At 46.9% G+C, this 12,537-nt stretch overlaps 1 protein-coding gene across 9 annotated transcripts in view; it reads right to left on the bottom strand.

Moving 5' to 3' along the window:
* The window catches only part of PACS2 (phosphofurin acidic cluster sorting protein 2), an 85,509-nt gene that overhangs the window by 35,081 nt on the left and 37,891 nt on the right, over positions 1 to 12,537 (bottom strand). For 4 of the 9 annotated variants that reach the window (XM_075422380.1, XM_075422387.1, XM_075422385.1 and 1 more), the window contains 8 exons: positions 11,790 to 11,915; positions 9,286 to 9,448; positions 8,161 to 8,234; positions 7,305 to 7,385; positions 4,954 to 5,013; positions 3,123 to 3,280; positions 908 to 998; positions 115 to 192 (listed from right to left, as the gene is read on the bottom strand). In XM_075422380.1, coding sequence (XP_075278495.1) covers positions 115 to 192; positions 908 to 998; positions 3,123 to 3,280; positions 4,954 to 5,013; positions 7,305 to 7,385; positions 8,161 to 8,234; positions 9,286 to 9,448; positions 11,790 to 11,915 — 831 coding nt within the window. The remainder of the gene's footprint in view (positions 1 to 114; positions 193 to 907; positions 999 to 3,122; positions 3,281 to 4,953; positions 5,014 to 7,304; positions 7,386 to 8,160; positions 8,235 to 9,285; positions 9,449 to 11,789; positions 11,916 to 12,537) is intronic. The other 5 variants (XM_075422388.1, XM_075422384.1, XM_075422382.1 and 2 more) reach the window with 3 other exon arrangements.

Raw genomic sequence — 12,537 nt, forward strand, 5'->3', positions numbered from 1 at the left:
ATAAATGGTGTTGCATACGCAACTATACGGATGGACAGGCGCACACCACAGTTCAGTTCACAGCTGACACCCAAACCGCCACGGGGAATGTTCAGAAGTGCATTTTCAACTTACATAAGAGACAGTATCAGAAATACTGTCGCCTGTGTGTTTGGCTCCAAGACTTTTTGTCTTTTCAGGCACTTCTACCTGCTTGGGAGGAGAAAAGTCATTAGGAGGTATGGCACCAGCAGTTTTCAGCCACACTCTCTGGATCAGGCTGTGCAAAAGACACGCTTCTCCGTTTAAACAGCACACAGCTCTGCAGCAGGACCAGGAGTGCTTCCTGGTCACACCAGGATGGAATGCATGAGTGTGGGATGTGGCAAAGCAGCAGCTGATGCACACCACACAGCAGAAGCAAGGAAGTGCCCTGGAATAGGGTGATATTCTTTGTGCCTAATATACCCATCCACAAGCAGGTGTAAAAGGGGGTGAGCTGCCCCTCAGCGTTCGCTCCCAGCCGCCAGGAAAAGCATCCCAACAACAGTAAGGAAAAGTTTCCCTGCAACAGTGCCAAGGAGTCCCTAAAACTCCCAGGCAACATCTCCCATCCTGGCAGTCATTGCAAGTACAAGGGAATCCGGAGTTATCCATACTGTTAGCAAGTATTCAATATATAACCTGAAGATGTCCCCCTGAGTTAATACAATATTTGCTTTAAAAAACACCAAACCAAAACAAAAAACTACAACAACAAAAAAAACCCCAAACAACAAACATGTTTTCTTAGCAGAAAATTCATACATACGTATACAAGTCTTTGGAGGAGGTCAGAGAGGGTGCTTTAATGTACACATGCAAATAGAGACCGTGCAGGTCTGCTGTATTACCTGCAGATAGATAACCTTCTTGAAACATGACTTACAGGACTTGATGGCTCTCTCTGGCTCCTGATGCTGTGGATGCTACCAATTTCTGTCTGAGAGCTGGAGTGTGACAGTCCTTCAAAATAAGGTCTGAATAAGGAAAGCAAAAACAGTTTCTTATTCTCAAAAACACTAACAGAGAAAGTGCCCCGGTTTCACAGCAAAGCAACATGACTGTTCCCAGGCTGTCTTACTGCTCCCCACTGGTTCCAGTAAAATTTATAGGCAACTTTTGAAAGGAGAGGGAGGTCTCCAGGACAGCAAGAGAAGCCAGAAAGTCCAGGGACCCCTGTCTAGCTCTGACAGTGACTGACTGACCTCCATCTCATGGATCCAATATGTCACCTGTCACACAGCACACCAGAGTTATACAGCTCTTACTAGGAACGCTTGCACGCTCCCACACTGCACACCAAACAGCAGCTTTTGTTTCCATAAAATCCAGGGTGGGCACGTGGGTCCAGCGTTTTTCTACAGCAGAACAGAATGCACGTTCACCCCACACAAGCAGTTGCGTCCTCGCTAGCTCACGCACCACGTGCGAAGTTTCACACTGCAATTCTCGTTTCAGGTCTGCAAATGCTGACTGAACTACGTGCCATTCCGGATGGGGTCTAGCTCTTGACTGAAAGACAGCAAACAGAGTTACTGTTCCCCTCTGATACTCTGCTCCTGCGGGTAAGTGACTCTTGGTGCTACCACGCATTTTATTTCCAGCCTGCATCTGGATTTGGCTGCCAGCCCTAGGATCCAATTACACATTTGCTCAGTGAGATAAGGTAGCGCATACAATCAGATTGCGCTTCCACATAAAAAGGCAGTTTATCACACCACGCTACAAGGCTCATTTACAATTTAAGGAACTGATTTTTTTTGTTGCAGGAAAAACCTGCCTACAGGCATCACCATTTATCACCTCCATTTCAACATACGAACACAAGAACTGGCCAGAGCAAACCACAAAGTGGACAGAGCAAACCACAAAGGACCAAATGGACATGTGAAGTTCTTATTGCAGCGATACTCCAGCAATCACATAGCTCAGAACAGTTAGCTCCTCGGCTCCAAGGAACACGACATGAGCTCTCAGTGTGTGCAGTACACCACTTTGGCTTGTTTCAGAGCAGCTGCTCACCACAACACATCTGCTTTCAAATCCCTTCAAGGCAGGGCGTACCAACTGTCAAGGTATTGGGTCAAACTCCAAATGCCTTTACAAGTCACCAGCCCCATCACTTAACACTGTTGCCCAGTCTATCCTTGACGTCTTCTGGCTCAGTGACAGGGAACAAGTCACTCCAGATTCAGAATTGATTCTTAGCCCAACTAGGCTATTCTACCTTAATTAGGATATTATGACACCTGCTAATTAGCTGGCATTTAGCAGACACTGTACTGCCCAACTGCAGTGGGAGGCTTTGCTTGTTTCAGAGCCGTCACAACACTGAAGGCCTGAGCATGCAACCACATGTCAGTCAGAAGCATGACGGCAGCTCGAACAGTCTCACGTTTTCAGTCTTTACTAAGGCAGCGACATGACATAGCTCTGTTAGCTCAGGGTTCTGCATCTGCTTGAGACCCTGAGCCAGCAATCCCTGGCTCAGCTCCACTGTGCTGTGATTGCCCATACATCAGTGCCCACGAACGCCGGTTCAGAACAGCCTTGTGTGTATCTACGTGTGCTGCAGTCAGTCCCCTTGGGCCCTGAGGAACTCCTTTGTCTCCCGCAGTTCTGCTTCCTTAATCCCCACAAAGACTCTCTTTCCACACAGCTGTGTCTTATCAGCTTTTCCAGAAAGACACAGTCTGCCTTGTCCATCCCTGCCTCTACTCCTGCAGCTTCCAACCGTATCTCCTTCTGCCTCAGCACAGATATCCCAGCTGTTCCTACCACCTCTTCAAAACATCTGTGTATAGCTTAATCTCCTGCCTGCCTGTCAGCAATTCCTACCCTGTGCTCAGGCGGCAGGGCAGGCAGAATGTCTGCAAAGGGAACAAGGAAGAAACGAGGCAGAAAGGAAGCTGGACCCAGCCACAGACTACCCCCAGCTCACAAGCAGTCCTTCAGGCTGTAACCACACACGCTACGGCTCCAATACCAGGTCAAGAGGGGAAAAAAACAGGATGGAGGGGTGGCAATAGAAATAACATCTAATCTGTGCTGACAGTGCACGTGGCCTCTCTCTGGCCCAGCATCAGCCACCTGACACTTACTTTAACTTTGGCTTCGGAGTGCTCAAGACACTGTCATCATCCTCCATTTCTGGCCCACTGTCACTGGGGTTCTCTATATCCAATGTGTCATACAGAAGGTCCAAGTCCTCCTCCACCTCTGGAACGTGTTCTGCTGGGTCCTGCTCTGAATCCAGAACCTACGTGCAGGACAAAAGCAGGCATCACTGACTCTGCTAGGAGCCAGACTGATCCCATGACACCCGAGCTCCCCTGAGGACTGCAGCACATCAGTCTCGGGAGTAAGATTCGGAAGCCCACAAAAATGGTCAGAGGGCTGGAGCACGTCTCCTATGAGGACAGGCTGAGAGAGCTGGGGCTGTTCAGCCTGGAGAAGAGAAGGTAGTGGGGAGACCTCAGAGCAGCCTGCCAGTACCTGAAGGGGCCTACAAGAGAGCTGGAGAGGGGCTTTTTACAAGGGCATGGAGTGACAGGACAAAGGGTAATGGCTTCAAACTGAAAGAGATAGAAGGAATAAATTCTTTACTGAGGGCAGTGAGGCCCTCGCACAGGTTGCCGAGAGATGCTGTGGCTGCTCCCTCCCTGGCAGTGTTCAAGGTCAGGTTGGATGGGGCTTTGAGCAACCTGGTCTAGCAGTGGGTGTCTCTGTCCATGGCAGGGGGGTTGGAACTGGATAATCTATAAGGTCTTTCCAACCCAAACCATTCTATGATTCTGTGACATGAGAAGTGCTTGTTTTGGGTCAAGCTTGTCAGTGTCTGGTTAAGCAGGAGTTTCCTATTGGACTAAGCAACTACAAACAAGCTATTAACAGTAGATTATGTCCATTATTCAACACCATTCTATAAACAAAGCTTTTAAAAGGCTCCAAATGGAGTCCCAGTTTTCTTAGAATAAGTACACAAATGCAGTACTCCCAACAGTGTAATCTGTCTCAGGTTTTACTGAAAAAGTTGCCATGACACCTGCTGATTCGATACCCAAGCAGACAGAAATGACAAAGATGTCTACAGGAGGCACCTGGAGCATGGACAAAGATCAGCTGCCACCCACACGCAAAGCGGGAGAACAGATACGTCACACAGAACTTCCACGCACTGCTTCACACATACACCAGAGTAAGCAGGCAGTTGTGCACAGCTCACAGCTTGATTTTTGAACGGTAGCTTCAGAAAAGCAGCAGCTCAGCTGGCTGAGACCTCAGCTACGGGTGCTGACTCTGCTGAGCTAACTTGAGAAGAACAGCAAAGCTAACAGGACTGTTTGGAAGCATAAGGAGTTACTCACTCTTTCCCACAAGCCACAAAATCAGCACACAGCCAGCCAGCTGAGAAGTTAACCGTTTTTATATTAGATACTTCATGTTACACAGGTTTCTTGGGTTCTGGATCTCTTTCATTTTCACCTCTGACCAGACAGCTGACTCTCCTGTGGATCTGCATTCCCTATCCAAATTTTTCATGTCTTGCCTGGCTGTTTTAGTAAGATAAAACAGGCTGGGACTTAACTTCACAAGCAGCATACGCAGTAGACTACTTGCCTTTGAAGGAGTCAAAGATAATTTCAAAGCAGCCTGCAAAACTAATGGGTGCACATGTGGTTGCCAAAATCTGGTTTTGATAAAACTCTATCTAGAAGATGTTTGCTGACGTTTTAAAGTTGGCCCTCAAGACTCCATGCAAGGCCAAGGTGTAAGGAAAGGTCACATCCACTGCAGACTTGAAAACAAAATCAAGGGAAGTAGGGGGAAACAGGAGATTGTTCCTGAAGACTAAAGCAAGGTGCAAAAAGCAGTCAGAGGGCAACAGACAGTAAGGGCAACACAGGAAGGCTTACAGACCGAATTACTTACCTCATCAGACACTTTAAACCTCTTCAGCAATGCCACAACCTTCTGTTTGAAGTTTTGTTGCTGCAAGTCAAAGACACTTTTACACAAGTGAACTGTTTTCTCCCAGTCTGCAAGAAGCCCAGACACATCTGACACTGGTGCTCTAGCTGCTGCTTCAAATCAAACAACTCCCAGCACCACAAATGAAGTCTCTGCTGTTCTCATGCTGAAATCAGCTTTTCCAGACCTATGGTACTTTCTCTCCTGCATTACAACAAACTCGGTCCCACTCCACCAAGCATTATAAATCTCATGGCCCTGATGGATGGCATACCACTCTTGGTTGGACACGCAGTGGATAACATTCTTTTATCTGCCAGATCACCTCCTGTACCTGTTTGATAAATTTCTGGCAAACATTTGACAGTCAACTTTTCTGATTCTTAACAAGGGTGAGCCAACACAGGCATCTACCCACTGACCCAAAGTACAAATATGTTTTCTACCAACAAAGCACTGTTTTGCCATGAGCTTGCAGTTCATCCTGGCAGGGTCATTTACTTGAGAAAAGTTGTGTGGCTTGTCCTTAGCACTCACCTATCAGAAAATGCTTTCTGAGTCTGGTACCCCCAGACCCTGGGCACAGCAGGTACCAAGTCCAAAACATCATAAGCCAAACTGCTGCACTTCTTTTGTGCTTACTTGCCCCCAAGAGACATCTCTCTCTTGCAGAGCCAGACAGCTGAGATCTGCCACGAGCTGCTCAGCCTTTCTGTCTGGCACTGACCAACCTAATATGCACCCTCTGAAGAAAAGAGAGAAGAGCAGGGCCCAGGCGTGAATGCTGGTACAGAGCATTTGAGGTGGAATCCCTGTGTCAGAAGGAAAGGGAGAAGAAAATGGCTGGCACCAGGTCACTCTTAGGTGAAGAAAGTTGCTCATTCGCTGGCTCTCCTGTACCTCACGCAAGCTCTTCTTGCAAGTAAAGCTGCCTGCTCCCACTCTGGCCTCAGACACTTCACACCGCCTCCCACCTCCAAACCTAGCCATTTGCCTCTGAACTCAAATCCTGTGAGCTGCAACCACCTTCTGCACAGCTGAAGTTTAGGTGAAATAAATCCACCAGGTCTCAAACAAGACTCTCCAAACACCGCCCTATCTATTTCTGTCCCCAGTGCACTGGTGAGGCCGAGATGCTCTCACCATAGTGAGAGTTGTCCTCTGGCTCAGGATGCCAAGCAAAACCGTCCATCACACAGACCACCTCGGATCAGCATGGCAGTGGGAGGACACACGGCATGCAGCAGCCAAGGTGATAGGACAAGAGCCGTTTGCTGGCCTGAACGGTTTGACGGCAGACAGGAGGCCTGTTGGCTTTGGTGCTGGACTGACATTAACTTAACTGGCAGCACCAAACCCAGTTTTACACCAGCCCCACATGCTGGAGATTCAGCATCAGTTTAGTGGTCAGGGCCAGAAAGACATTGTTCTTGCTAAGAAGAAGTTGCTCGTTTAATAACCATGTGGTGTATTTTGTCCTGGCCAGTCACCAATACCTGAAAACAATACTAACTACACCAAGGATATGAACTAGAATGCTCCTGGTCTCATACATAGGGTCTTTTTAGTGGCAGATTCATGTCAAAACAGGGTTTATTTCAGACCTTATCAAAATACAGATTTTAAGAAACAGCCTCACAGGAGGTACAATGATCACCAAACTCACCCCTAAGTCCAAAAGAGAAAACCTAGCCCATCCCGGTGGTTTTGACTTATTGTCATCACAGATGCGCGTAAGCAGAAAGCTGCATTACGGCGTGGTCAAGCACAAGACACTGCTCCACACAGGCACACACACGCTTGCTGTGAGGGGAAGTCGCATGCAGCTATCCACCCTAACGCCTTCAGTATCCTGCTGCTTCTCTCGCCTCAGCACCACGTGCACCACTTCAGGTTTATCTGTCAAGCTCCAGCTCCTGACTGAGCTACTGAACTTCATTCTGAAACCTTCCCACTGGCCTCTCCCATGCAGAGCACAAACAGAAGAGATTCCCTTCACTTAAAGCTACTTTCAGGACTTACATGAGCATGGATCCTGCACTGGCTTCTTCATGGGAGTGAATTTCACACACTTACATGATTTTTGGAGCTCCTTAACCTTGCAACCAAAGGACATGCAAGACAGCACATACACACACCTCGGACAGACCCACCCCCGAACTGGCTGCTTCTGGCAGCTCTTCACATGCTGTGACCATGCCCCCAAGCTCTCTGCTGGGCCAGCACATCTAGTACTGCTGCTCCCGTAAGTCACATGCACTGTGCATCCTGGCCAAACCCCATCAGTGTTAGTAAAACTAATTTCCACCGACCCTGGTTATGGACGTCGTTCTTACTATCGATCTCCGCTGCTTCTTGGGCTTCCCCAGCTCGTACTCATCATCATCCAAATCCTGAACAGAAAGAGGATTCCTGTGTTACCTTTGTGATATGGGGACATACGAGCATTTAAGTGCTAAAAATGTGCCCTCTATGAAGATTAACCTGCTGCGCTGTCTTCCAGGCTTTCAGCATTTGCCTTAATTGCAGTTATGATGGCAGAGGGAAAAAGGAAGTGAACCAGGTCTGCAGAGAGCCAGGAATAACAGCTTGGAGAAGCAAAACAGCCCTAGTTCTACATTCAGAAACAAGGATAGTCACAGCCCCACATTTCAGTGGTTTCCTCTCTCAATACCCTCCCAGAGGTGGAAGGCAGGTGATGCCAGAGTCTGAAGGGAAATAAGACCCAAACTCGAAAGCATCTCGCAGCTAGCCACGGGGTTCTCTGTAAGGAACTATTTTGTAGAAGGTATTAAAGACTAAAGATTGACTCAGACCCCACTGGCCCTTTAATTACAGCTAGGGATCTAGTTGGGCTCTTTGAATCCAATCAGCATTACAGAAGCAGTCAATTGATGTCTTGACCGTTAAGCAGAGAAACGCACAAGGATGCTAATGTTTTAGTGTTTAAAGAGAGCTCAAGTCCAAACACGTGAACAGATAAATCACAGCACGGTGGTAGAAACCAGTCACTGAGCAGGCCTTCTGCCACTGCAGCTAAACACTTGGTGACAGTCTCACACTGTCATGGTTTAGCTAAAGAAACAGGCTTTTAGTTTCAAGCATGAGCTGAGAGTGTACACGTTCTACTGAAGCTCTTGCAGGGAGAAGCCATGCCCTAAACAGTACCTGGCCCTGTACGGCATCATCACTGGCCTCCTGCTCAGAAGAGAAGCTCTCGTACTCTTCCTCGGAATAGTTGTCTGAAAGGAAAGGAAAGAGGGGAGAGATCCTGTGAAACTCCTTTAAGGTGAGGGGACAGTCTCATCTCAGGAGCAAAGAAGGCCAACTAACAGTCACAAATCAAGAAAGGAGGCACACAAGGAGATGCTGCTAGTTTATCTTCTAGTTGTGCTACAGTCAGTGAGATGGGAACCACCTGGGAGGTGTAGGAACAAGAAGAAACATGTCTAATTGGAAGGACCAGCACACAGATAAGGCTGCTTGAAACACCACCCCCTTTTACCCTGGAAAGAACCACCTGGTAGACAGCAGCAAGAGGTTTCTCCACAAGGGAAATTACTTTTTCTCCTAACATGGGCATAACTGGCTTAAAGGAGCAAGTACGACATGCCAGGAGAGTCTAAATCCTTTATTGAAACGACACTTCAGGTGAGCTGCCTGGCCTCGGGCAATAAAACACAAGCACCTGCATGCACTACCTTCAACAGGTCACTCTTCTAGCAGCGAGCTGAAGGCTGGTACCACGTAAGATGACTGTCACCAGTAGAACCCTAACGACTTCCCTATATAGTGCACAACACCATGGATTTACACTCGTTAAACCAGGCCACAATCCACACCAAAACATGTTGTTGGTTTGCAGGTCTCACCTAAGTTAATGAGATTTATTGCAGAATACTCAAAGGAAAAAGAAGTTGGAAGAGTAGCTAAAATGTGAATTTCCCAAGTACAACACTGTTAGCCAGGTGAGAACTACAGGTTCTCAACACACCCACCAGCAATGCCCGAAGAGTGTAGGCGAGAACACAGCTAACCCTTGCTGGATGGCTCAGGCCTGGTGTGATATGCAGGAGAACCTTGACAACTCAGTCCCCCCACTCCTGCCACACTCGCTGCTCACAGAGCAACAGGTTTGCAAAGTGAGTTTTCTTTGCATTAATCACTTACAAACACAGCAACTTCTGCAAACCAGTTCTCATTTGTCCCAGGAAGCATCTAAGCCCAGGTGGGGTTTAACTCCAGCTAGTTCAGGAAGACACTGGTCCTCAGAGCATTTGGTTGTACTCTTACCTGTAGACTTGATCTTCTGGCTGGCCTGCATAGTGCTGTCTTCATGGTCAATTGGCTGACTTGACAAGGAGAAGATCCAGATTTCTGCTACTTTCACCGCGGCCTCTTTGATGTTGCTGAAAAGGCTCAGAACCTGGCCACCTTCTGTTGGGTGCTGCATGACCTGGGACAGAAATTAAGCAGTACAAATCTGCATTTAAATGTATTTAAACTTGCACCATTTGCATACTACAAGAGTTATTTATGTTAATACAGTTACTCCACATCTCCAAGTACAGAAGCAAGCCAACACCCTGCAAGTCCAGGAGCCACCTGCAGGCACTACACAACGCTAGTTGAGATTTTATTTGACTACTAATGGAAGTGATGGAAGGAAAGAAGAAGCGTTCTGATCTCGACAGCCGGTTAGCTCCTCCTTGAAGCACAACACTTGACTACCTTATTACTACGTATTTGCTTCCACGCCATAGCATTGATTTGAATTATTAAGTTACCAACCTTCTCAACACCTAATTAAGGAACTTCATTTTGTGTTAAAGCTCAGCAGAAGAGCCAGTGGCTCACAAAATTCTTGGTGAGATACAAATGCAAAGTGCTTTCTAAAGCAAAAATCCCAGCTCCAGAGAGCTGGCACCTGAATCTCAGACGGGCTGGCCACCCCAGGATAACGAAGCAGTGGCTTAGGAAAAACAAGGCAATGGTGGAGGCAGAGTGACATCTCAGTGTGGGTTTCTCCTTCCTTCTCCACTCGCAGCTCACAGGGCTCTCCCCAGAACCTAAGACTCACGTTCTTCTCTTGCCCCTCCGGAGTCAGAAAGCGCTTCCCCGCGCCTGCACATCGGCTTTCTAACACACACCAGGCTGCTTTGTCAGCTCCTCACGTGGCTTTAAAAAGACCTGAGCTGATAAGGAACACATACCCCCCTGCTCTTAAACTCTGCTCACACTCACAACTCCAGTTCATTGCTTTGTTTCAATAGCCAAGAGAACTTTTATTATTTTCTTTTTTAAAGAAATACGTCAGTGATGTTTAGGGATCATTATACCAAAAACTGCAGGGGGAGGAGTGTAAAATCTGTTTTCCTGAAGTCTTCAATTTCAGAAATATTCTAGATGAGCTGGAGAGCAACTGTTTCCTAATACTGTGAACCTTTGAAAAATTTTGACCTTCTAACCTCAGTCAGCTGACATTACAAAAAGACATAAGAAAAACCACATGCAGCAGCGGCAAATGCCCAATGCTCAGAAGTTCACTGATGGGTCTAATTCACAGGTCCACATGTTTTCTGCCTCACAGCACTATTTAATTTCTAGTTCCTAAACAATACAAACACAGTACAGGGAAAAAAGTTAGCTACAACATCACAAATCAGAATTTGGCCAATTCAAATGAGGAGTTCACCATTTACTGCAAGTCTAAGGGAAGCTGAACTTACACACACGGAGTGTTTTTTATAATGAATTATTTAATATAGTACTAACTCACCACAGCATAACACTAGTTTATTTTGGATGGAAATGATTTGTTGACAGAATGCAGTCTGATGAAGAATACTGGTGTTAAGATGAACTTGCTACTGCTAAACCCATCTCTACATACTCAGAAACAGAAACAGCAGAGATTAAACAGGGCATGAAATAATGAAGCACAGAGCTAATCCATTCAGAAAGCCTTAGCGAATAATTTACCCATATTTGACTCCAGCATTAATTTTCAGATGCAAATCTGAAAATTTTATCATTTGCCTCTCATGAACAGAACTCCACCTAAATAACCAGCAGCCATGAAATAGGAATTGCAAAGTGTATTTCAAGCAAATGGAGAGAAACTGGTTGATACTGAACTCTCTCACAGTAGCACAGAAAAGCACAGCAAACCTTGTTTTAACTTTAACATTATGGCCTCAAGTTGCGTCAGAGGAGGTTTAGTTTGGATATTAGGAAAAATTTCTTTACTGAAAGAGTTGCGAAGCATTGGAACAGGCTGCCCAGGGAAGTGGTGGAGTCACCATCCCTGGAGGTGTTCAAAAAATGTGTAGACATGGCACTTTCAGGACATGGTTTAGCAGGCATGGTAGTGATGGGTTGACAGCTGGACTTCATGATCTTAGAGGTCTTCTCCAACCTTAATGGTTCTATGACTCTATGATTTCTTAAGGTTGGAAGGCTTGCCCGTGTAACCCTATCTGTCTTGTTCTGCACTTATGATCTGGACACCCTAACTCTAAAAAACACCATGCAACAACAACAAAACACTGACAAGGTAATACATTAGTCTCGTGAAAGCTTTAGATCTCAAGGCACTATCCAGAAAATGTCCAATATTATTACTCTGTAGTTAAATCTGTTTAAAATATTGCCCTGTGAATACTGATTACAATTATTAAGACAGCTACATGAAAGCCCACCTAGTACTTCTCAGTGAGGAAAGTGACAACACTGGGTTTAAAGAGAAAGGAAAATGTCTACCTTTGTAAACAGAGATCATGTCAAATGCTGCTCACCTCAGCCATGTTGATAGATCCAACAGCCAGAGTCTTGTAGCCTAAAATGGTTCGGTTCTTGTACCGCTTCCGCCGCTGCAGCATGATCTGAAGCTTGTTGCCTTCTCTCTTCAAGAAGTGAGGGTACTGCGGTTGGGAACACAAGGGAAAAGTTTATGACATCTCCTCTCCCAAGCTGCCTGCTTCATGAGTAAACTCCATTCCCAGGGATTAACCCTAGGGCTTCTAGCAGTGCCTACAGCTAGCTCACGCTCAGTGGACAATCCTTCGTTATCCCAGGGAAGCCTTCATCTCTGCCCAAACAGCTCAGCCCAGCCAAGCACACTGAAAACACCATCAGGGGTGCAGAGGAGCTGTTCAGCTTGGGACGGGCTGAGACCAAGCCCGCTTCCAGAGAGACAATCAGCCTCCAAGAGACATCTCCCCTGACAGCTAAATGGGGGCTGCCCAGAACTGGAGCCCCAGAGGCGCTGCCCGGGGCATGGGCTGCCCCTGCACAAGCAGTGGGCAGCACACAGGGACAGCCACGGACCCCACGCTCTCGGGAGGATACTGCCTTCGCCTTCTCAGTGTTTGACCCTCTACTGCACACGTCTAAGAACCTACTGTGCTCTGAATAGCAACTGAAAAGAAGCACAGCTATGAAGAGGCCAAGGATTTGCTGATGCCTATTTTGCTAAAGCATGGAGACCTACATGGTCACACAATGATTCTCTCCAGGACAATGCTGTCTCCTTCAGGCACGTGG

Source organism: Opisthocomus hoazin, chromosome 6 (genome assembly GCF_030867145.1).
Source record: "Opisthocomus hoazin isolate bOpiHoa1 chromosome 6, bOpiHoa1.hap1, whole genome shotgun sequence".
NCBI classification, from domain to species: domain Eukaryota; kingdom Metazoa; phylum Chordata; class Aves; order Opisthocomiformes; family Opisthocomidae; genus Opisthocomus; species Opisthocomus hoazin.